This window comes from Mus musculus, chromosome X (assembly GCF_000001635.26).
Source record: "Mus musculus strain C57BL/6J chromosome X, GRCm38.p6 C57BL/6J".
NCBI lineage: Eukaryota > Metazoa > Chordata > Mammalia > Rodentia > Muridae > Mus > Mus musculus.
In genome coordinates this window covers 141,305,096-141,330,211 of record NC_000086.7, presented here as the reverse complement: position 1 = coordinate 141,330,211, position 25,116 = coordinate 141,305,096, and the positions used below count along the sequence as shown (strand labels likewise).

The 25,116-nt window shown below is 38.4% G+C and overlaps 1 protein-coding gene across 3 annotated transcripts in view; it reads left to right on the top strand.

Moving 5' to 3' along the window:
- The window catches only part of Col4a6 (collagen, type IV, alpha 6), a 308,693-nt gene that overhangs the window by 143,884 nt on the left and 139,693 nt on the right, over positions 1-25,116 (top strand). For all 3 annotated transcript variants that reach the window (XR_003953035.1, NM_053185.2, XM_011247883.3), the window contains one exon: positions 2,727-2,810. Coding sequence is in view for 2 of the 3 variants with exons in the window: in NM_053185.2 (NP_444415.2) it covers positions 2,727-2,810 (84 nt within the window). In the remaining variant the exon portion in view is untranslated. The remainder of the gene's footprint in view (positions 1-2,726; positions 2,811-25,116) is intronic.

Genomic DNA, 25,116 nt, shown 5'->3' with positions numbered 1-25,116 from the left:
TACATAATAAATTTTTTAAAAAAAAAGTTGAATGATACTAAATCAGCCTAGAGACGAAGTTTGTGATGCACATATTAGTTAGAATTAATATTTTCAAAGGTTTTTCAAAGTTTGATAAGGTCAGAATGGCAGATTTCTTCCATTTGGAGTCCTTGATTGAGGATCTGGTAGAGAGCGGACTTAGAAAACACTAAGTCAAGTCTTTGAGGTTAATCTTGATTCATGCCATGGTTTCATTCCTGTTGTCATCAATCATGACTTGATGGTCATCTACTGCTTTAGGCATTGAGGTGACCATGTTGTCCAAGGCAGATGATGTCTTTAATAAACTAGAATTTGGGTTCTAGTAGGCAAAGATGATGCCTGATGCTTAAAAGCTAACAAAGGAATTAACTAGGGGTCACCTCAAGGTGAATTCTCTGGAGTGACCTAACAACCATCAAAATGAGACCTGGCTTATATAAAGAAGCCATAATGAAAGAAAACCCATCTGGGGAAGAGCATTCTAAGAAGTGACACTGTTCCTGTAGCAAATCAAGTCCTTAAAATTTTATTTAGCAGCTGAAAGAGTCAGATGCAGACATTTACACCCAACCAATGGACAGAAGCTGCTGACCCCTGTGGTTGAATCAGGTAAAAGCTGGAAGAAGCTGAGGAGGAGGGTGACCCTGTATAAAGACCAGCAGTCTTAACTAACCTGGACCCTACCCCAGAGATATCTCAGACATTGGACCACCAACCAGGCAGCATACACCAGCTGTTATAACACCCTCAACACATATATGGTAGAAGACTGCCGGGTCTGTGTTCATTCAGAGATGATGCACCTAACCCTCAAGAGACCGGAGGCTCCAGAGAGTGGGGAGGTCTGGGGGGAATTGGGGGATACAGGGTGGGGACATCCTTGTGGAGACAAGGGGTAGGGATGAGGTGTGGGGTGGGGAACAGTCAGAGGGTGGACCAAGAAAGGGATAAAATCTGGATTGCAAAAAAAAAATAATAATAAAGATTAAATACAATTTAGAAAAAAATTATTTTGAAATAATTCTTTGACAGAATATTATTTTTTTAATGAAAGCAAATTTCCATACTTAATTAGACAGACATACTTATTTATTTTTCTACAAAGCATTAAGTCTAGGCTGAATATTTGATAATTCAGGACATACATCTTCAATATTTTCCAGAATTGATCAATGTTTTGATTTTGTAAGTGGCAATGCTGAGAACACTGGGTTGTGTAAATGTGTACAAATAAATGGCAGGCACACATTTAGGGCAAATTCAGAAATAGTTGGATACTGTGCCTTAATACCAAGTCAAATTTCATTCAGTCAGTATTTATAAACCTTACGTCAGCAAAGTTAAAGAAGAAAATTTAAAAATCAACGTTCTAACATGATAAAATCCAAAGACACTAATCTGATACATGTTAAAGAATGATGGCAGGGAACCATTGAAAGTCTTTGTTTTCTGTAATTAACTCATCACATGTCTATGAAAGCAGGAACCTTTCCAAGTCTTATGAAAACACTGAAATTCATTATGTACAATAGTCTTAAGTCTGTGCAGAGGTGTCTCAAGCAGTGTTTGTTAACCCTGTGTAGTGTGGCAACATACACAAAGCAAATTATCTGTGCTGTGCGTTCAGACCCAAGGCTGCAGTGAACCCACTGATACAGCACTGGCAAGTGTGGTCAGAAACACTTTAGACTTGTTGCATGTTTAATTTTGAATTAATTTTTGCATGGTTGCATGTTCAGAAGCACTGTCCTGTTGCAAAATCTTTTATGAAAATGCATATTCTCAGTCACATGTCCCCAGATAATGTCGCAGAAGCTGTGATTCTGTTGGCAGGAAAGTTTGAGAACATGAATGAAGGTACTAAACTGACTTGAAGAAGGAGCCAAAACACCAGGGAAAACTGTTTTATAGCATCCTATTCTGCAGTGACTAATCTAGTCCCTTGGAACTTACGCTAGTCTTACATGTGGAGGTTTTTTAAATAGAATGAGTGTCTGCCCACATGATGGAAGCTGAATGAGCAAGGAAGAGACTAAGAGGAGTTTTTTTTTTTTTTAAGCATGCTCACATATCAGGCCATTTGAAGGACTCTTGAACATCAATTAGTCATCATTGCTATCTCACTGACAACATCATCAAGCAGTGTAGAGAGGGGAATGACGTTAAGGATTTCCCAAAATAGTGTGCATGGGATGCCACCTGAGCACTTTGAAGCTGACTCATGAGGTAGAGGAGAAGCACTCTAAGTTTGAATGATGCTTTGAAAATAGATCTTGAAAAGATGGGAACAAGGCTCAGGGTCACTACTTTCATCTTTCTCTATATTTCTAGCATGTTCTCCTAGGTAATTAGCAACAACTACTGCTCTGTCAATAAGTACAAATCCATAAATCTCTGGACACCTTCTTCCATACCAGCCCCATATGTAACACACATTCTCTTGTATTCTGCAACTGGAATTTCTACTAATGAAGTAATGTCTACGTCACCATTTCTCAACCAGCTACCACACTGGGTATTTGATGAAGTATAGACTTTACCTAAAGGGATGCTAGCATATGTCTTTCATTCAAATAATGGCATCAATGTATGCAATCAGTCCATTACTTGGTTAAGAAGAATGTGACTAAAGGTTAATTTCCCTGGGGTAATGATTTCCCCTGGTTCACATGCTCTACTAACATCTCTTTTTTATTTAATAGGGACAGAAGATGTCCTATGGAAAGCCATGTGGGAGCCGAGATTGCCATGGAGTCTGTACATGCTTTCCTGAGAAAGGAGCAAGAGTGAGTTGCTTATTGCATTGTTGAAAGACAAATAGTCACAGGGGAGGTTATCTGTTTTATCTGTTTCCTTTAGAATTAAATAGTGTAGAATTTGCTCTTCTGACCTCATAGCAAGAGTAAAGCGCTGAGAGCAAGCTGGAAAACACTTTGCCCACTGCTAATACTCAGAAAGAGAGTGGTCAAATCTCTGAGGGACTGGGAAGAGGTTTCCCTCACTGACTTAATGCCAAGGCTCCCCCACCGTCTCGTTGAAATGACTCCAAAAGCCAGTTAGCTTGCACAGAACCAGATTGTGATAATGTTTGTAGATATGTGGAGATGTTCATGGCTCATTTATATCCACTTAGTTTCTCCCTGCCACTCTAGGGAACAGGTGATCCAGTTTTTAATCTACAGATTGTGATGCAATTTGTCCCAAATCACTGGCTTACTGGGGATAGAATGAAGAGTACCGGGAATCTGTAAAGTCCAGAAATACAGGCAACTGTAAAAATGGTTTGTAGACACTCTATTGAAATAAAAGGTGTTATTTTTAAGAGGTCTTATGCTTTAAAATATACTGTCATGTGAATTGAAATAAACACAGCATTTTCCCCTCAGTCCCTATATACATTTAGCCACAGTGCGATTTCTACCAAATAATCCTGCATAGAAAATGTATTCAAGGATATTTATTCAAATAAAGTTATAGATATTCCTCAAAACTTATGGCTGCTGGGTAAAATTCAGATCATCTAACTTCTAGGATTATGTTATGTTTGCATTCTCACCAGATTCAACTGAACCAAAGCGCCTATACTGTCAAAGGAAAGCAGTAGCATAGGGGGGAGGTCAACCAAACCTTCAAAAACATAGTCAAACAGGGAACATGTTGACTGGTCCACCTTCTCTTCCATTATCTTCCATTTGCAGTAAAGTGAAATGTCAAACTCTGCCAGAATCTGAAGGAAAAGAATAAAAAGCCATCTCTTCATCTGAAAGGACCGTGCCCATTATTAAGGACATAAACTTGGAGAATCATAAGCTATCAGAAAAGGAATGCATTTTAGGGAGCTCTTCATCTGATTGTACAGAGAAAACAGAGTTAGAGGGACAATGACTTCCTGGGGGTCACACAGCAAAGTAATGGCAGAGCCCTTTTGATGTCTTACCTGTACACTTCCCTCACTCAAAGACTCTTCCTGTCTTCTAGTGAATCTACATTTATTGTAGCCACTAGGGCCAATGAGTTCTTTTAAAAGGATTTTTATTGCATTGATTTATTTTGTTGGAGGGCACTTCATGCATGTGGAGGTCAGAGAATAACAACTGGAAGTGAGTTCTCTCTTTATACAATTTGGGTCATAGGGATTTAACTCTGGATGTCAGTCTTGGCAGAAAGCACCTGTAGCCACTGAACCATCTTACTGGCCCCAATTGACTTTTAATCAATGTGCTAGAAGTGGAGACAAAGTGAAGGCTGGCTTCATGACTTCTTAGTACCACTACTGTTTTTGTGACTTTCCTCTGTATATAATCAACATTGTGTACATGTCTATACAGCCACTCTCCATTTTTTTTTCAATTCTTTTTACCAAATAGAATTGAAAAGTGTTGTGTGAGGGGTTGTTTTAAGTTTTGTTTTTGGTTTAGTTATTTAGTTTAGTTGGTTGGTTTAGTGTGTGTGTGTGTGTGTGTGTGTGTGTGTGTTATCCTTAAGGGCTTTTCTTCTATCTCTAGTTGAATGTATGTCCCTTTTGCTGGTGACTTTTATTTGTTCTGTGTTTTTGTCACTCCATAAAGGCAATACTTCATTGGCAATACTTAAACTGATTTCCTTGTGCAGATAGCTACATAAATACTAAAGATAAGAATTATTATGTATACATTTTAACTTTCAAAACTATTGGGAAAATTACCCCCACAAAGTATCTTCAAAGTTTCCCCATTCACTTTGTATCTGAGTGTGCCAGTTGCCAGAGTTTTGCTAAGTACTTGACAGTTTTGCTAATATGAATGATATGCATCCCCATTCACTGACAATCTGTGAATCTCAGCACATGTCCACATATTGACTGAAAGCTTGCCAGTCTTCTGTGAATTTCCTGCACACATCCTCTAACTGATTTTCTGAGGGGGGGGGTGATTCTTACCCATGCAAAGAAATATTAAATAAAAATAACCTTTGTGGAAGCAGATATGATGTGACGTTTAACAAAATCTTGATGGAATGTGGTGGGTAGAAAATGGTGGGTGGCCCTCAACAATCAGGGACCTGGGGAGCCCTAAGTCTACTTGATGCACTGGGATCATTTAATAATGACTGATCTGAAATGGGGCCCACCCTGCATCAGGCGCAACATGCCTGGAGCTACCCCACTGCTTAACCTTGGCTGGGGTTTGATTTTTTTTTTCAAGATTCTGTGAGGAGTCCTAATTATGGATCCAAACATCTGGACCTCAAGTCTGTCCTCTCCCTTGTAAACATGAGTGGTTGGATGGAACAGGGATAGAGGAAAATGAACTATCACTGTACAGAGTTTCTTTTGGGCATTTAGAAGAGACAGACTACACTACACAGTTAAATGTGTGCTTAATTTTTATTTGTGATCTCTGAGATTTCTGAGAGTGTTTTTCAGTCTTACTGAAATGCACCAACCTCAATTTTATGAGTCAAGAGCAAGAATGTTATAATTTTACACTATAATTTTACAAACAGGTAAGGCCCATGCTCTTGAGACAAGCTGTGAACATAAGTGCTTAATGCCTCAAAATCACTGCATCCTGTTTTGTCACCCTTCCAGCCCTCTTAAGTTCCCAGGGCCAAGCAGCGTTGTTTAATGTGGCCTCAGTACTATTAACCATGCAGGACAACTCTTGGTCCGCTTTTGTGCAGATGTCAGAAAGATTTGAGACTGTTTTCCTTAGCTGAGCAGACAGCCCCATTTGGATTTCAAGCTGTTCCTCTCCAGCTGGGAGGGGAGCAGAAGATTGGATCAACTCCTGAGCAATGTTGCAGCCCCTGGCAGGCGCCTCCTGCCCTGAAGAGACATCAGCTACATAACTTGCTGGGCAGTGTGTACTTTTCCTTTGCCAAAGGCCTCTTGAACTGACTGGGACATTTCCACAACACCTCACATGCCTACAAACAGGAATCAATCCCTTTTTGGCTTCAACTAGAGTGAACTGATGTCTCCAAATGATGCCATGCTTGGTTAAAAGCTTTAGCCAAATGCGAAGGAACTACACTTTCTACATCTAAAACATTTCTGTACTTCTTTTCTTAGGGATCGTACTACATCACTTGCTTAAATCCTATTATTGAAATTTTAGCCTACCATAAAAGTGACAATTGTTAAATGATGGCATAGATTGCCTTGTGTTAAATAAAAATGGTTACCTTTACAACAAAACTGGATATTTAAATTTATATTTAATATTTGACTTTCACATTTCTTTCTTATGAATAAGGTTTTGTTATCCAGAAGAACCATTCTTCCTGCCATTTGGTTAACCAAAACATTTTAGGTTGTCAAACCCATCCCTTTCATTTTACATTTATGGGATTTGAAAACTGCTTCTGCATTATTGCCTATTGTTTCTTGTTAGTGTGTATTTGTCTGAAATTAGGAATAAGAGTAGGTTGGGTGTTATTGTTGTTGTTAATATATTTCAGAGTTTTACCTGTTTTGACAGGCTTCTGGTGTTTATGTACAACATGGTAAAGTTCTCACTATCCACAGTATCTAAAGGATCACTAACATCAAAATCAACAGGATGGTGATGAAACAATAGGGAATGTAGTAGGTTAAAGGCAGGGGTATGCAGAGTGCAGAGGGAGGAAGAAAAGATGTACACAGCAATTGGCTAGTTCACAAGAAAATGGAGAGACATCTTGGTAGCCACAGCAGAAGTCAACAGATACAAGGAATACTAACTGTTCCCAGGAGAATACCTTGATCAACTAGTGGGCAGAGCATCTGGGTTCTGTACACCATGGTTAACATGTTTTGTGACAGGAGAAGCAACAGAAGTAGAATGCACATTGACAACAAGAAATTGAGCCATTTGTGAAACTCTCACTTTGTAAACTCTCAAGCTGGGTAGGATATGACTTCCCAAAGGACAAAATGAACAAATGACCCTTACCTAGGGAAATCCAAGCATTCTCTGTAAACAATAACACCAAACAGTTGCTTATGCCAGAAAACTAGCAGCCATTCCTGGGTTCTCATGATAATCTGTTTCATAAAGGACTGAACAACTTACTGTGTATAGTTCCAGTCCAGCTTAACATGTCCTGGATTAGCTGTGAGATCTCTATAAAGCCAGACTGTCTCCTACCCAGAAAGCACACAGCAACATCAAAAATGAGGATCTGATACAGGCATTTCCTCATGTTCATTGGATCTCACTGGTTGTCAGGGTTTCACATTCTGGTTCTTAGTGTTTGTTTTCCTAACTCCTCTGGAGTTTTTATTTTACTTTGGCTTTTCTTATTTCCTGTCACTTCTTATTTTGTACTTATAAGAGATTTTGTCACAAGAGTTTTCTTTAACTACCAGCAATCTGCTCTTCCACCAAGATAAAAGCATTCTCAAATCATAATTTTTTGACATTGACTGTCCTTTGCACCAACTTTTTCCTTAAAGCCTCTTAATCTTGTGAAAATTTGATGGGCTTCCATTTCACTTGTTTCTTCCCCTTGTTGGGGAATAGGAGAAATTGAATCTGAGCAGGGAGCTATCTCCTTGATGGCAGTAGGGAAGGGAAGCTGTGCGGTCCTTCAGTGGTTACATATTGTTATTTAAGTTCAGGGTGATTGATGATAATCTTAGTTAGTGTCTATGCTCTGGCTCAAGGTGCATTCCTAGCCAAGCAGATGTTCACAGATGCTCTTAATCATTTCTTTGATCATATTGGAACATATATAGAGTTTCTTTTTCTTACTGGGAGGGAGGCTCCTACTAAAATGAAGCCATGTGGCTGAAGGGGTAGGTAAATACATAGTTATAAAGACAAAAAGAATGCTTTGGCCCCCTAGAGGCCTAAGTAGTCTACACCAACTACTGTTTTCTCCTCTAAGGAATTCAGTATACTTCAAAGTAGTGTGAGAACAATGGATTGTGGCATGGATCTCTAAGGACCTACAACTTCCCATGATCTAACTTCGACACCCCATTACTGTGCACTGAAGTTGTGCTTGCCTCAGACTATCTTATAGTGCTTTCTAGTATTTCATTGATAAATGCAGAACAATGCATGGCAGTGCCTTGATTTTGGGGTGGCTTTAAGAAGCTGCCTCAGTATGAAGTCACAGACAGTGGTGGTTTTGTTTGTTTGTTTGTTTGTTTGTTTGTTTGTTTGTTTGAAGGCACTAGGGTTCAAATCCAAGGTTCCACATATGCAAGGCAAGTGCCTTCTATCATTGAATTATGTCTTCAACTGTCCAGGCTCAGCCATTGTTTCTTTCCTGCAGCTACCAGGGGCTCTTACCACTGAAGTTGAGTGATTTAAAGATAGTCACAGGAATTGCTATATACAGTCTCTCCTGCCTTGCTTTAGAATCATTCTGTCTCCAGTTTTAGCTTTGAAAATTCACTCTTGCTTCAACACAACCCCATCCTTGTAGTGTCTGAATACACCTCCAACTCTGAAGAGAAGGCCAGGGGTCACCCTATTCATCTGAGGAGTTGTAAGCACAAGTCATTTCTCTTTAGAAACTGCTCAGTTTTCGTTTCACTGACTCTAGTAATTCATATGCCAGAGACAATGGATATCAAAACCATAGCTGAGCATCTGTACATCAATCTGTGACAGATTCTTTTACCTGAGAATCTACTTTCTTTGTCCCTTGCCAGTTATTTGTCCCCACTTTTGTCTTCGTTCTCTTTTGTGACTAGTCCCTACTTTCTTCCTATCCCCTTCCAGACCTCCCTCACTCTGGCTTTAGTTTTTCTAACTCTCCATCTCTCTTTCCCATTCTCCCCATCATGGCCTCCTCACACAATTTCCCTCTTCTTTTTTCAATTTCATGAGATTGCTTCCCAGGCCACTAGTCTCTGCAACTATCTCATTATTCTTTGTCATCAAAGAAGCATAAACATTTCCTCATCAGGGTTTTAGGAAGGAGTCCTTGAAATGCACTTTATAAAAGCATCTCACTTCTCCAAAGATTCTAAGTCTCAGAGTCTAGATTTGTGGCCTTCAAAATTTGGAATTAAATGTATAGAATGCAAGACAATCCACTGAGTGTGCAAAAAATATTCTATTAAGATTAAGATTATGGTAAGAAAATCTAGAAAGATACTAAATTCTAAGGCTAAGAGTGTGTGGTTAAAAAGGAGTGGATGCAAGATAGCATGCTGAGGCCCTAAGTATGATTCTGAGCAGAGGAAGAAAAGAAGAAATGGTGGAAGGAAAGAGGATACTACCTGTCCTGGTTAATTTTACATCATCTTGACACTAGCTGGAGTCATCAAAGAGTACGGAACCTCAATCAAGAAAATGCCTCCATAAAATCGGGCTGCAGGCAAATGCCAGTAAGGCAATTTCTTAATTTGTGATTGCTGTGTAAGGACCCAGTCAATTGTGAATTACTGGGCTGGTGGTCCTGACTTCTATAAGCAAGCAAGCTAAGCGTGCCATAGGCAGCACCTTCCATGGCCTTTGTACCAACTCTTGCCTCCAGGTTACAGGCCTCCTTCAGTTCCTGTCCTGACTTCCTCTGATGCTAAACAGTGATATAGAAGTGTAAGCCAAATAAACCCTTTCCTCAACTTGCTTTTGGTCCTGGTGTTTCATCATGTTATATATTATATGTTATATATTACACATTATATGATATATGTTATATGTTATGTGTAATATATAATGTGTAATATATGGTATATTATATATACATAATATATAATCATGAAGACTCTTACCTTAAACAATTCCTTATAGGTATTATTTCACTATTTATTAAAGATCAAAGCAAATTTGCAATAATAATTATGTGGGTTTGCTTGTTTATTTTTACATAAAAGAGAAATCTTTGCTGGATATTTGGTACTGCAGGACATATACTATGATGATCTATCTTTGAGAATGTTTGTAAGGGACCATCTAGGTGAATGGTGATCAGAAGACCCATCCTTCCTGATAGGTCAAATAAAAAGGAGAGAATAATCTGAGTATTAGACTGTGGAAACAATGTGACCACCCACCTATAGCCCTTGTCTCCACACCCTCTCTACCATGAGAGACTGTACCCTATGAACTATAAGCCAAAATAGGCCCTTCCCTAAATTGCTGTTGTTAGGTACTTTGTTATAGTAACCAGACACGTAAATGATCTATAGTGCATCTCAACTTTTTTTTCAGAGTTGATGGATATTTTAATTTTATAACTGTTGATGCTGAGAAAGGCCATTTCACATAAATAGTACAAAGAAGTGTGTGTACAGCCGTTTCAAAGATTCTTGGAAATAATATCCTAATCCTAAGCCAAAATTCAATTAATAACCTTTTATGAAACTAAAGTCAGTAACTTAAGCATCAATTCTAAAATCAAACATTCTGCTACAATAAATCCAAGGATACATGCTGAAGAATGATGGTAAAATATTTCTTTTGTTTGTTATAATTAAACCATTCTATAAGAGCAAACAACTTTGTATGTATATAAAAACTCTGCAATTCATAACATATAGTAATCTTGACCATGGATTGAATTGATTCAGACAGCATCTATTGGCTCTGTGTGGCATGATCAGAGGGGTCAAGGACACCGCAAGAAAACCCACAAAATCAACTAACCTGGACTCAGGCTCACAGAGACTGAACTGTCAACCAGGGGGCACTGACCTATGCCTTCTGTATATATGCTGCAGTTGTGTAGCTTAGACTTCATGTAGGACTCCTATCAGTGAAAGCAGGGGCTGTCTCTGACTTTAGCTGGCTTTGGGATCCTTTCGTTCATACTGGGTTGCCTTGTCCAGCCTTAATAGGAGGGGAGATGCCTAGTCTTACTGCAACTTGATATTCCATGTTTGATTGATATCCCTGGGAGGCCTACCCCTTTTTCTAATAGAAATGAAGGAGAGGTGGATAAGTGTGGGGCAGAGGAGAGGTGGGGACTGGGACTGGAAGGAGAGAAGGTAAAAACAAATTTTAAACCCATATGCCCATATGCATAAATTATATATTCATTTATTTGTTGAAAGATTACAGAATTTCAAGTTTGGGGAGATTGGACCCAGCACCCATGTTATAAATTGTAATTTGAAAAGACTTTCAAGACAAATCTGGGAATATTCTTCTCATGTTAACTATGAAGGTGCTTAGAAGAAAGCATCCAAAAGGTTAAGAGACATCCTTGGGCTTCCTTCCTGAAGCTTTGAACCAAGTATCTCATCCCCACACTTGTCGTTCTTCCTACCCATGTCCATAATTATTGCAACTCCCTACCTCATCCTTGGTGCTTGGACAATTGTGAACAGAAGAATACTTGGAGTAAAGAAAATATGCTTAGACACAGACCAGATAGTAACAAATCAATCACCTTTCTTTTTCTACCCCAGTGAGTAGTAAGTCATACCACTAGGACAGCATCATATCATTGTCTGCATTTAAAAATATTTCCTAATATTTCTGTCTATTAAGGGCTAAATCAATGAACTTCATGCTTAAGGAAAGCCTGATTTTCCTTTGTGATGAGAATTTTGGGGAGGGATCATATCATATCTTACAGCTCCAAGCAGGTCTTTCCCTTTTTGCAGGCCACTCACTATATGGAATTCAGTGAATTGAATTGAAGAATATGGGGATAAAGTTACTGAATATGTGTCAGAGAAGATATTTGATATCTATTTCAGAGGAGGATCATGTATTAATGGAAGTCTTCCAAGAATTTTCAACAAAACTAATTGCACAGCATCTCTATTGCACACTAGTAAAAGTCAATGAGAAAATGTGCATCACTTTGCAGAAATTGGATTTACTGTCATCTTTTCAGTAGGGTTTTTATTTTAGCAAATGTGGCACCTGTCCAATTATTTAATGACCTCTTCCACTTAAAAAAATTACAGAGGTGGGTATCCTAGGCTAGATTCTCTATTTCATTTTCCTCATTATGTAATGTGCAGTTCAAATCCACTAGCAAACATTTATGAAAGTGTTCAGGGAACTAAACATTGGTGCAGACATTGTAGGCAGTGAAAATGCATTGCAAACACCAGGCCTCTCCTAGATGAAGACACGGTGGAGTGCTTAGCTACCTAGTAATGTAGATGGTTAGAAGTCTTAAAGCATAGAACACAAGACCCACTAAAGTAGAGAGATTTGTATGATATGGTATGGTATGATTAAGAAACTCTTTAGGAAGGTTGAGTTGGTAGGAGGAAAATAAAGTGGGTTGAAATGAAAGACATAAAGAACAAATACCAGGCTCCTTGTTTGTTGGGTGGCATGCCCAAAACCTCTAGTGTAGAGAAAGTGAAGTTTACAGTGTCTGGGGTTGAGATGCTAAATTCCTCTGAATGAGTCTATTTTATAGAACACACATAAAACATTCACCTGAACTAGTGACTTGAAGGAGCTTGGCTTCTATGTGGATGAATGTATCATGTTGTTACTCTTTGAATGCTCGAAAAAAGAGTGCTAGTTCCTTTTCTTCACATTCCTCTAACCCCTTCAAAGCATTGCAGAGTTCCCACTGATCCCATTCGAAAGCATCCATCCTCAAGCCAAATGGAATCCATATCACTAAGGTAGACTGGCTGTTAACTTTTCTCTGTGGAACACTTAAACCTCCCAAGATTTTCTGTGGTATTCAAGGAGAGAGAGAGAGCAACTCAGTGGTTTCTCCAAGGTCATCTGTTTCCTACTCAATGAATTTTGTTGTAGAGTTGCTGAATGAAAAACAGAGTTTGGAGCATCTTGAGGGTCTCTTTTCCTATGAAACAGATTTTAAAGTTTGGTTCAGTGGGAAAAAAATCAGCCAAGTACTTTTGTCCCTTGTGACACTAATGTGGTCTGTGACCACAGTAGGATCATACTGTGGAGTTACTACTTTATTTTTGAAAAAATTAAAAGAAATGCTTCTTCAGCCTACAGAAAGATTAATGTATATGATTCATTATCATTTATATCAAGGAAATAATGGTTTCTGTCCCTGTGCATGTTTTTGCTTGTTCAAGTAATTGTAGTGACTTGGCAATGTCCTGCTTTAGTTGGGTTCCCTCACAGAGCTGACAAGAGTCAATGATTTCTGTCCCTTTCCCATGTTGCTGGGACAAATGCCAATAAATCTATGAGCAAAGAAGGGAGCTATAGAGAAACATGCTATGTGGCAGGGAATGGAGTAAGAGACAACCAGGGTTCAGGAACCAGGTTTCCCCAGAGAGAGACAAAATGAAAACAAACAAAAGGAAGACACAGGTCGAAACAGGCTCCCCAGACGGGGCCTATTTGCTGCAAAAATGGAGCCTTAAATTTCATAAAGCTCAATGAAGGGAAGAAGCCAGAAGTTAAACATGGTCTTTGTAATACAATTGAAGAATTATTAACCAAGTATACAGAGGAAAGGCCACATATTTGGTGAGCAACATTTGTTTTTCTTAAAAACCTATTTAGGCACTCTGTGAACTAAAATATGTTCCCAAACCTGTCTAGCCACATAGATACTAATATTACTCTCCCAAGCCACAGAGGTACCCAAAAGAACTCAGGAAAAAGTAGAGGGAAGCTAAGCAGTGGGAAATCCCACAGAGGCTCAAAGTACCTAACATGGGCTGCTTTTTGAAGCATGTGACAGGGAGTTGAGTGACCTAGTAAAATTTATTATCAAAAACGCAGAAGTTGTGGCTCTAGTTACTTGTCCAGAATAATTTAACTTCTTCCTGAGTTTCATGCTTTAAATAAAATTTAAAGAAGATTGAGCTCCAATAACAGAAGGATCTTCCCAGCTCCACTCCTCTAAGGATAAGGAGCTAGATCCCTTCTTACCCTATTATTTATGGCCATATGACAAGCCCCAGGCTTATAGTTGGAATTGCTCCATCACAGCCTCCTGCAAGATTAATGACAGGAATCTGAAAAACCCTGAAATATGCACATAGTATTCACAACATCAAAAAAAAAAAAAACCTCACTTTGCAGACTCCCTGCCCCCCACTAAACAGCTGCTGGTCCCACCAGCAGCTAGCCTAACAATGCTACCTGCCTGTCTCAGGTCACCTCTCAGGTCAATGGCAACCTTCTGAGATAAGGAGTCTGACAGCTGATCTCAAGAGAGGTGATAATAATTTTCTGCCATGCTCCCCAGGGTGGCACTGAACCACTGACCTGGTGGAACCACTGCCCTAACTTGCCCACCTGCAGCCCAAGCCAGACTGTCCCTTGGTCCTTAGCAGTGGAAAAAAACGGGTTGGAAGAAATATGACACGAAACAAACTCAGCCTGGGAACTTGGCACCAGTTTCCAAACTGGAAGTTCTCAAACATCCCTTGTTCCCTTCCTGTAATGTTTACCTCATGAAAACACGGAGGATATTTAAACAAATAGGACAAATGTCAAGGCAGAAGGCCCCCTTAGGTATAGTATAGTCTAAACTTTGCATCTTATGTGGGGAGACCAAGGCACATGCTGGAAATGAGATTTAAACTCTGAAGAATGTTAAAAAAAAAAAAAACCCTTTCATTCATTATGATGACCAGATGAAACCCATGTGAGTGAGGGACAGAGGAAAAGAAAGGAAGGAAGGAAGGAAGGGAGGGAGGGAGGGAGGAGACAAGGAAAGAGGAGAGAAAGACAATTGTTCGAATCCCAGTAAGGAAAGATGTGAGGCGGAAATCATATTAGAGAGCAAATAAAATGAATCTGTGGGTTTTAACATGCATTCAATTCTAGTGGCCAAAGATCACTTCCATTTCCAAGGGACTCAGGAATACCTAAATCATGGTAGGGAAATTCTTCTTCATGGAAGTCTAATTGAGGATGGTAGTTGAGAGCATATACTTTTGTTGGAGTTGGGTAAATTAGTCTTTTAAGTCCTGCCTCTACCATGTACTAGATGGGTTTTAAGTAGTTCTCGACAAGAAGAAGTGTCTCAGGGAACATTTATCAATATCTAGATATATTTCTGCTTGTCACAAGTGGTGAAACATCTAGCTGCTAGAGTACTGAAGCCCTTATAATGCACAGTCATACAATACAGGACTGTCCCAGCCCAACCATTTAGCAGTGGCAAGGCTAAGACTCTCTGAATTAGATATATGTCCTAAACATTCTAATCCTCAGCTCCTCCATTTGTGACTTGAAAATAATAGTACTCTCAAAGGACTGCTTTGATCATTAAATATGCTGACCTCCATAAAGCAAAATCTTTCCCATTAATTTTGGGTATTCTTCCCAATACGCATTTTCAACTCTTTCTCCTGCATAGCTCCGTGGATGGGTTGTTCACAATCAAAATCTCCATTTTTCATATTTTCCCTTTAACCATTCTCTTGTTTTAAAGGTCAGCAGTCCTTTGAGATAGGACCTAGACATTCTATTTTCATTTTTACTTAATCTGCCTTCAACATTAGAAAAGTATTTTTGAAGTTAGAGAGATGGCTTAGTGGTTAAGAGCACTTGCTGCTCTTACAAAGGAACCAGGTTTGATTCTAGCACCTGCATGGTGCAGCCATCCATAGCTTCAGTTCCATGAGATTTGATGCCCTCTTTTGATCTGGTATGCTATTCTGACTTCCACAGGTACCAGACACCCACATCCCACATACAGGTAAAATATTTACATCAAGAAAAGAAAAGAAAAGAAAAGAAAAGAAAAGAAAAGAAAAGAAAAGAAAAGAAAAGAAAATCTATCAAAAATTTTGTTTTTGTTTTGTTTTTCTCTCTCTTAGTAAACCAGGAAACAAACATAAAAATATTTTGGCTTAACTTTCAAGATTCCTTTGATTCTCCTCCTGTTTTTATGAACCAAGTTTCCCATCTCTTTTGCTTAAAGAAGAGAAGAGCTTGGCCTGATTTGTTTGTGGAAGAAGTTAATAAATTAATATTTAGAATGCAAATTCAATGAGATGGTGTATATAACGTGCTTAGCACACATTTAACATTCAATAAATAGCCATCGTCACTACCATACTACAATTGTTATTGTCAATGTTACTCATACTATTATTAGTCTCCTTTACTGTCCTCTAAGTCCTTTGAGATAGGATTAGTATATATTTTGCTCTGAACCTTACTTTGCAGTTTTACCTACTACAAGATATATGTCTAGAGATATATACATATATCCAGAAAATATTTTCCAATAGACTGGAGTAGCTGATAAGGGTATGAGAAGAGGAGACTGGAGGAACGCCTTGGCGGGGGGGGGGGGAACATGTAATGAAAAGCTTAACTAGGGTGGGGATGGCTAGTGGCTCATGGGAACAGGGTTCCAGAAGGGAGTTACACACTAGCTATTTGAACTCCCCTTTTCATTAAAAAAAAAGTGGGACCATAAAATGGAGGGAGTAGTCATTCCTACCCATTAATCATGCAACTACTTTCCTCCCTGGGTTTGGAGGAGAAATTGGATGATAGCCAGATGTTAACAAGAATCGTGCTTATCTATTGTATTTGACAAAATGCACATGAATTCACTTTTCTTATAGTACTGGATTAACTATATATCTATTCATCTTGTACTTGGAGCAACTTTGTACATTTATCAGTTACTATGGACATCTTTATAAATTTGCAAACATAATTTATATTACCCTGAGACCATGGTACCTTGGGTGATACACATTAGAAAAAGTACAGAAATTAAATTTTACTAGAAAATTTATGACTATTCAAAATATCTACTTAATGTTGATGATCTAATAACATATTTTTTCAGTATTTTTAGTGAAAATGAGGTGATTACTAAATAGGATCTTTGATCCAAGTTTCTTTTACCACCAAGAACAGAATAGCTATTTTTTGTAATAATTAAAGCCATCGAGTATGTCAACTAAGTCAACTATGGCATTACATTATTGTCTCTTCCTTTTCCTCTCACCACTCATGTACAAAAATTTGACACATTGCACTTTGACTTTCAAATGTAATTAAATAAAACCCATATGATTCTGAAAGTCCATGGCCATCCAAACCAAAGATCCCTGCTTGGTTGTTATATATCTGACATACAATAAATAACTGGCTTTCTAGGTGAGTCAGCCTATTTGTACATTGTTAGATAGTCCTTGACCTAGTACAGAGAAAAAAATTGTAATTGGTCTTACATGAAAAACTAAAGTGGAGAAAATGAACCCTCAAATCCAAATTATTCACTTTGAAAGGAGTAATAATTAGAGCAGCTTCTATTTCTGTCAGTAGGGGTGGGGTAGAGAGAAATTTTAGTAATATTTCAAAATGGCATTTTTCCTTCCTTGAAGTTTAAGCTTGCCAATCAATTCAAATTGTTCTAAATATTAACTTAATTGCTACATGTTCTTAACTTTTAAGGAACCATGGCCCTGTATTTAAGACTTCCAGATGATAGAATAGTTAGATAGATAGATAGATAGATAGATAGATAGATAGATAGATAGATAGATACATACATACATACATACATACATACATACATACAGGCATAAATACATAGATAGATGCATAGATAGATACATAGGTAGATACATAGGTAGATACATAGATAGTTAGATAGATATATAGATAAGTAGATAGGTACATAGATAGCCCTCCCTCCTCTCACTTCCCAGCTTCCTTATTAGGGATAAGATATAGGATCTTAGGATATGCTGAGAAAGTGCTCTACCCCAGCCCTTCATGTCTTCCTTTTGATTGATTGAAATGTTTGTGGAGACTAAATCTTGTCAGAGCTACTAGAGATGATTTTTGCTATCTCTTTCATCAGCACCAACATCATTTAATAATAAATATAACACATAACAAGAATTTAGTAATTTTTGTTACCATGTATAAATAAAGCTTTGACTCTATCATATGTTGTTCTAGGTACGAACTCTCATGTAATTTTTAATTAGATAGAAGTGACAGATCATAGAGTTTACCCTTTAAAGGCATTCGGTTCAGTGGGGTTTAGTATGTTCAAAAGACTGTACAGCTGTCATAATCCACTAATTCCAGAATACAACATCAGCTTATCTCATTTTAAATCATAGCAGCCTTTAAGTGCAGTGACTTATTTAAAAACATCGTTTTGCAGGGGTTTCAAGTATAATTTACAGAGTTTAAATAGCTCGGCAGATTCCAGCAGCATATAGGTGATGGAGCTGAGCATCAAAGACAGATCTCTGGTCCCTAAACTATGAAATCCCCTTTTAAAAACTTCCTTTGTCTCTCATTTGTGCCATGAAGCATTCTTATTCTTATTAATAATGATACAAAAGGGGAGACATTTTCTGTGTCTGTGTTGACTTCTTGGCCTCTTTTTCTTTGTCCCTGAAGAGACTAACAGATTTTGTAGTAGTAGTAGTAGTAGTTCCTCACAACTACACATATCTGGCCCATAACACATAGATACCTTGACAAAAATAAATCTCTCTGAGATGGTGATATGAATTTGCATAGATTGTCTTGTAGTGCTAGGGGAATGTTAGTGGTCCCCTCAAAACCCAGACAGGAGCCGATATGATACAACTCACAGCAGGGTTTTTATTCTATTCAAGCTAGCTCAGGCCTCCTCAGTGCATTGCTGTCATGCAGGCAGTTTTGGTGGTGGTGGTGGTGGGGAAGCCCCGAATATCTATTGGGGCAAGGCTTTATAGTAAGCAGCAAGCAGGGAGTATGTGTGCAAGCATCTAATTGGAAAGCTCCTGTGGTCTTTAACATAATTGGCTGATGCTGGGAGTCATATAATAAACTTAATTTCTGCTCCCCTCTGCATTGGTGGGTCCTTAGTCAGGGGGTGAGCTTGTAACCTGGGGTGCAGGTTTGTTGGAGAAATCGCCTGGAGACGCTGGTCTTGTTGAGGGTGTAACCTGAAAATGCTGGTTTTGTTAAGGTTTAGCCTAGAGAGTGGAGCTAAGCTTGGATTTTGTTGGCGGACAACTTGGAAACTAATGCTAGGTACCAGCCTGTCAGTTAACCTGAGTTCAAACTTAGGTCAGGTTCTCTAAAATGGAGACTGAACATAAAAGATTTGGCCTCTCAGTCTTAAAGGTATAGTTTTGTTAGTTTGTTTTGGATTTTTGAGACAGTGTCTCAGTTTGTAACCTAGGTTGCCCTTCAACCAAGACAAGCTTCCTCCTTCAGCATGGTAAGTGCTAGGGTTATAAGAATAAGCCACCACATGGCAAAAAGAGGTGTAAAAAACTCAAATTTGATAGATCTTCCAAGTCCTACTTTCAGTTCCCAGTATATCATTATTCAGCACAGTGATAAGAACAGAATTACATTGTGTGTTTATGTGTGTGTGATGTTTTATTTAACAAATACAGGCAAGATATTGTAGCATGTAACCACTGTAAAAATCCTTATTAGAGATAATTATACATATTTTATGTTCTTTCTGTCTTTGCAGTCTTGTTTATGTCACAAAGCCACTTTTATTTTATTTTATTTTGATCTATTTTAAAAATTATTTCTTTTACTTTTTATATTATAATATAATTATAACATTTCTCTTTTCCTTTCCTCCTTCCAAATGCTCCCATATATGGCTTCTTGATTTCTTTAAAATGTATGGCCTTCTTTTTCATTAATTGTTATATGCATATATGTATATACATATAGAAATACAACCTTCTCAGACTATATAATGTTACTTGTATATTTCTTTTCATGTCTGAGCATTTGGAATTGGAAAACTAGTTGGTGTGCTCTTCCCTAAGGAAGACTCAGCATTTCTTAGTTGCCTATAGTTCTTTGTATAGAATTGAGATCACCTGGACTTTTGCCTCTATTTAAATGTCTATTGTTGTTGCTCTTATGTAGCTCATATTTAGGCAGTAATGTTGGTGAGACTTTATGTATGTTGCTTCTTACATTACTAGGAAGTACAATCTCACAATGAACTCCCTGTTCCCCTGGCCCTTGCAATCTCCCCACCCCATCCACCCCCTTTGCAATGATCTCTGATCTGTAAGTGCGAGAGTAACTTTGTAGATCCATTGGGATTGCTCTCTGCAACTCTATATTCTAATTGGTTTTGGTTTTCTGTAGTTATCTCCATCTGTAAGAGATGTTTTCTGGACATGCAGTAAGGAATACGGTTATCTGTGAGTATAAGTACATGTATTTAGAATGTAATTAGGGACTATTCTTGATTAGTAAAGTGGTAGTTGTAGTTTCTCCTCCAAAGTCCATGACTTCGGTTGCCCTGAGTAGTTGGCTAGGTTTCCAGTACCAGACATGATTTCCCTCTAGTCAAGGAGGTCTTAAATCCAATTAGAGAGCTGTTGGTGTTGGTTAGCATCAAAGTATAGGTGCTACTACTACATTCTTAAGGTCATCATGCCATGCTAGCCATTGTTATGGTTCATCAATATCATAGCTTGAGTGGACTTTTGGTTGTCTCTTTCTTTTAGAATCTTGTGCCATGCTTCTGGTACTCTGAAAGCTGGTCATCAGAGATGAGACATTCAGATCAGTTTCAGCTCATGAGTCTTTGGGCTGAATAGTATCTCCAGAAATATGGACTTACCTTCCACTTCTGGAAAGACAGCCGACTGCAATGTTTTAGGAGTCTCTTGGACAACCCTGACCAGCAACTCAAAACAAAGTTGAAGTATCTTTGTTACATGGTCTTTGTCTCTTAGAAGGAACCTGTCAACTCAGGTGGGAAATTTTCATTTAAACTATATATGTATAAATATATGCAGGCTTGTGTAAATTGTAGTAGTTTTTGGTAGATAGTTTGAGTTTAAATTTTAAATTATGGTCTGGTTACCCCATGATAATTATATAATTGTATAACCTTGGCAATTTAAAAACAACAAGCCTCAATTTCCTCACAACAATAGTACACATATCACAAGATTGCGGCAACGTCTAAATTAAATGTGCATGGTATATGTCTCTCAAACAATGTTAAAAAAATAGTAGCATCAGAGAGTGGATAAAGAGGGGCATGATAGAGATCCCATTATGTTATACGGTCTGTGCTATCCCTAAGCTACCTCCCTCCAAGGCAAATTATAAATATGCGTGCGCACACGCGCACGCACACACATACACACACACACACACACACACACACACACACACACACACATCCGAAAACACAAACATCTATTAAATGTGGCTATCAACATTGAGAGAAATAACAACAGACAGCATACAAATTCATGAAAGCTGGACAACTCTCCACTGGATACTGGATAGTTGTATAAGTAAAGAAATAAATTAAAGAGGATCAGGAAATTGAACAGAAAAATGAAGTAGTGGGAAATGGTGTACTTGGCATAGGCCCTAGAAAGTCCCAGGCTCCAGGAAAGCTAGAGGCTCCCAGAACTCAATGGTGATGACTTAAGCTAAAATAAACAACAAAAAGATATAGAACCTATAGAGGCCATCTCCAGTATATAGGCATGGCTCCTAGTTGAGTGATGGGGCCACCCATGCATCCCAAATTTTTTAGCCCATACATGTTCCTATCTAAAGGAAAGACAGGGACAAAAAATATCTGCAGACAGGAAATCCCTATACTATTGCTGATGCCAAAAAGTGTGTGTGTGTGTGTGTGTGTGTATTAAGCTAGGAAGTACCTGCCATGTAGTATACCAATCAACTTAAATTGTTCTACTAATTCTTGCCAGTTTAATCAACTAAAAGCATAAAGATCATTTTTTGGCATTAAATCCCCTTTGAGAAAAGCATTCATGTCATTTTCCATCTTTAAGAATTAGCAGTGGTTCCCAGTTGTCATCAAATAGCAAAACTCTACTTGGCCTGGAGTATACATAGCATGTGTAGGAGTGGCACAATGTCAGCTAGTGTATGACCTGCATAACTGGACCACATCATCCTGGCAGAGAAATGTGATTGAGTAGAAGCCAGAGGCCCAAATTTAGTTGAGATAATGATCCACACACTACTGAGATTTAAGAGACTGGGAATAAGATCTCAAATAGGACTTAAGACAGATTATCCCTTTAAGATTTACATGGGTGCAGTAAGCAGTCAGGAGATCTGTTACTATTCATGCTAAGAGCAAAGAAACCCAAATTTGACTATCAATAGAAGCTATCTTTAAGTGCTTACTTACAATTAGTGAGGACTTGACTACTAATTGCTTCATCTACCCAGTATTTAGTTTGCTCAATTATTTAGTACTATATCTTTTTTATTTTAAAAAGGAAACTAAGGATCTATGCTGGAACATTGTAAAGCTAGGCTTCAATTCCTGATCGGTCTGATTCAAACATGTGTGCTCTCAACCATCGTAATACCTCCAAAACACAATGCTGATAGTAACTAAAGAGCATTCACTTGGCCACTGGGACACAAGAATAAAACTGTCTCAGCAATGAAACTGACTTGTAGTGAATGTCTCGCTTGTTGTCTACTGTGTGCTGGCAGCAATGAGCCAAGTGCATATTGAAACTTTCAGGGAAAGGCTAAGAAATTCTTGGAGTAGCATTGAAACAGACTGCTTCAGTGATTTGACTCAAGATTTGATTCTTTTGTTGCTGCTAACAGTTCACTTTGGCCTATAGAGCCATTCTGAAATTTTTGTCCTGATCACCCCCTACAGTCTAAATTTTCAGTAGTCCCAAACAGCATAATGGTTCCTAACATCCTACCTTTACATTCTGTATTTTCAATTCATCTCTAAAAGATGATATAGCATGCTGGAGTAGGTGGCCCTTCCTTCCACTGAAAACTCCCATTAAAACAAGTGACAGCCGGGTATGGTGGCACACGCCTTTAATCCCAGCACTTGGGAGGCATAGGCATGCAGATTTCTAAGTTTGAGGCCAGCCTGGTCTACAAAGTGAGTTCCAGGACAGCCAGGCCTATACAGAGAAACCCAGTCTTGAAAAACCATTTTTTAAAAAGTGGCAAGTCCTTTCAGAGATATTCCACTTTTCAAGATGAAGTTTTCTTTTTACAGAAATAGGACAAGCAAGAAATAGGTAAAGGAAGAGGATGGTATTAAGAGGCAGCCTCTGTTGAAAACTTCCTGGATCTCTTTGGAGTTTAAAGAAAGCTGGGGACCTTAGAATGTTTTCTGCTCTTTAGTAGTCAGTGGGAGGAACAAAGAATGGTGGCATAAACTGTTGCCCAATTTTTTTATAGTAAATGCAATGCGGGAAGTAATATCCAAAGAAGATGGATGGCTTCTTTGAGAAGTCAGACACAATGGTATCTGTGTTTCTGACCAAAGGTAGTGTACTATAGTTAAATTACATTGGAAGATACTTTAAAGTTAATTTCTAAGGCAAACAAATTGTTAGTGAATTATTTCCTCAATGTGTATTTCCTTGTTCATTGTGGGGGGCATCTTAGACACATTATAAAGGCAAGGCAGTACTGCAGAGGTCTCTTTTATAATCATTAGTAGTATCTAAATGTTTACCATGCAGTGTTTTAGATACAAAATTCAGGGTTGGAGTTTTAAGAGTACTTGCTACTCTTACAGAGGACCAGTTTGGTACTTAGCATTTATGTTGGGTTGCTCACAACTACTTGTTACTTCAGCTTCAGGGAATCAGACACTTTCCTTTGACCTCTACAGGCGCCTACACATGAGCAGTCTTGTGAATGCAAGAGAGAGAGAGAGGGAGAGGGAGAGGGAGAGGGAGAGGGAGAGGGAGAGGGAGAGGGAGAGGGAGAGGGAGAGGGAGAGGGAGAGGGAGAGGGAGAGGGAGAGGGAGAGGGAGAGGGAGAGGGAGAGGGAGAGGGAGAGGGAGAGGGAGAGGGGGAGAGAGATATAAATAGAAAGGGTGCAAGAATTTCCTAAAAGGGAACATTCTTTGCTATACTTTGGACTGGGGTTTAGTATCCAGAATATATAAAGAACTGCAAAAATTAAACACTCACTAAAAATTTAGTCCAATCAATAAATGGACTAAAGAACTAAATAGACATTTTTCAAAAGGATTATAACTGATTTTATATTGGCTGAGCACAGTGCACTGCCTACAAGTAACTCAACAGATTGGAGAGAGTCCTGTCCAAATGTCTCAGTTATTTTGAACCTCTTGCAGGCAGCTCAGCTGGCTTTTGCTTATTCCAGGCAACTAGTTTGTTCACTGAATCTCCTTTGCAGCCTGGCTTGTGTGAGAGTGAATCTCGACAGCCTTTCCTGTGCACTTTTGGGAGAGAAATCCTAATGAATCTGGTCAGTTTCAAGAACTTCCTGAAGCTCATTGTGAGTTGTTTACTTCTGTCTTAAAGAGCTTCCCTGCAGGATGGAATGTTTCAGTATCTGAAGTCACTGTTAAACAACAGAGCTAAGGTGTGGACAAAATGCACATAGCTTATTTTTAATACCAGCCATAAGAATGGGAGAAGTAAGTAGAAAGAATAGAAAGTAGTAAGTTAGGATATACATTTGGAATCCCACTGAAGCCTCCAAAATTTAGAACAATTACAGCTTCTCTCTCTCTCTCTCTCTCTCTCTCTCTCTCTCTCTCTCTCTCTCTAACACACACACACACACACACACACACACACACACACACACAAACACAAACACTAATCATCAAATCCAGGAAATACAACATTTACACAATACATAGAAAATCTGCATTCCAGTCTCAATTTTTCCCAGTGTCTCCAATGATATTCTAGTAGCTGTGTGTTTCATTTGTTTGTTGGTTTCTATAAGGTTGAATCCAATAAAAAAAATACTGGGCAATGCATTTAGTTTGTCAGTTTCTTTGATTTCCATTAATCTAGAAGCTTCTCTGATTCTACTTTTTTTTTTCATTTTCTCTTTCATAACATTGATATTTTTGTGAATCCTGGCCAGTATTTTGCAGATGTGTCTCAATTGGATTTGTATGATTATGCCTCATGAATACATTGTGATTAAAAAAATTACCACAATGTTTTGCTCTCATCAGGAGGAATAGAATATTATTTTTTGCCTACTGGTGGTAACGTTAGTCATTCATTAGGACTGTGTCCAACATATTTCTCTATTGCACTGATATCAGTAAAGCTTTTAATCTGTGTGAATATATCCTGTTCAGAAACAGGCTCTTTAGGCTGAAAGTATAAATTACTTGGTTCACTACAGAACCACGAGTTGAAAAGGCATTATCCCTAATTAAAAGAAAAAAATAGAACAGATTTATTTTAATCAAATAAGCTGTCATTAAGCTTCTTAGCCAAATTCAAGAGCTATTCACATGACAGAAGACTT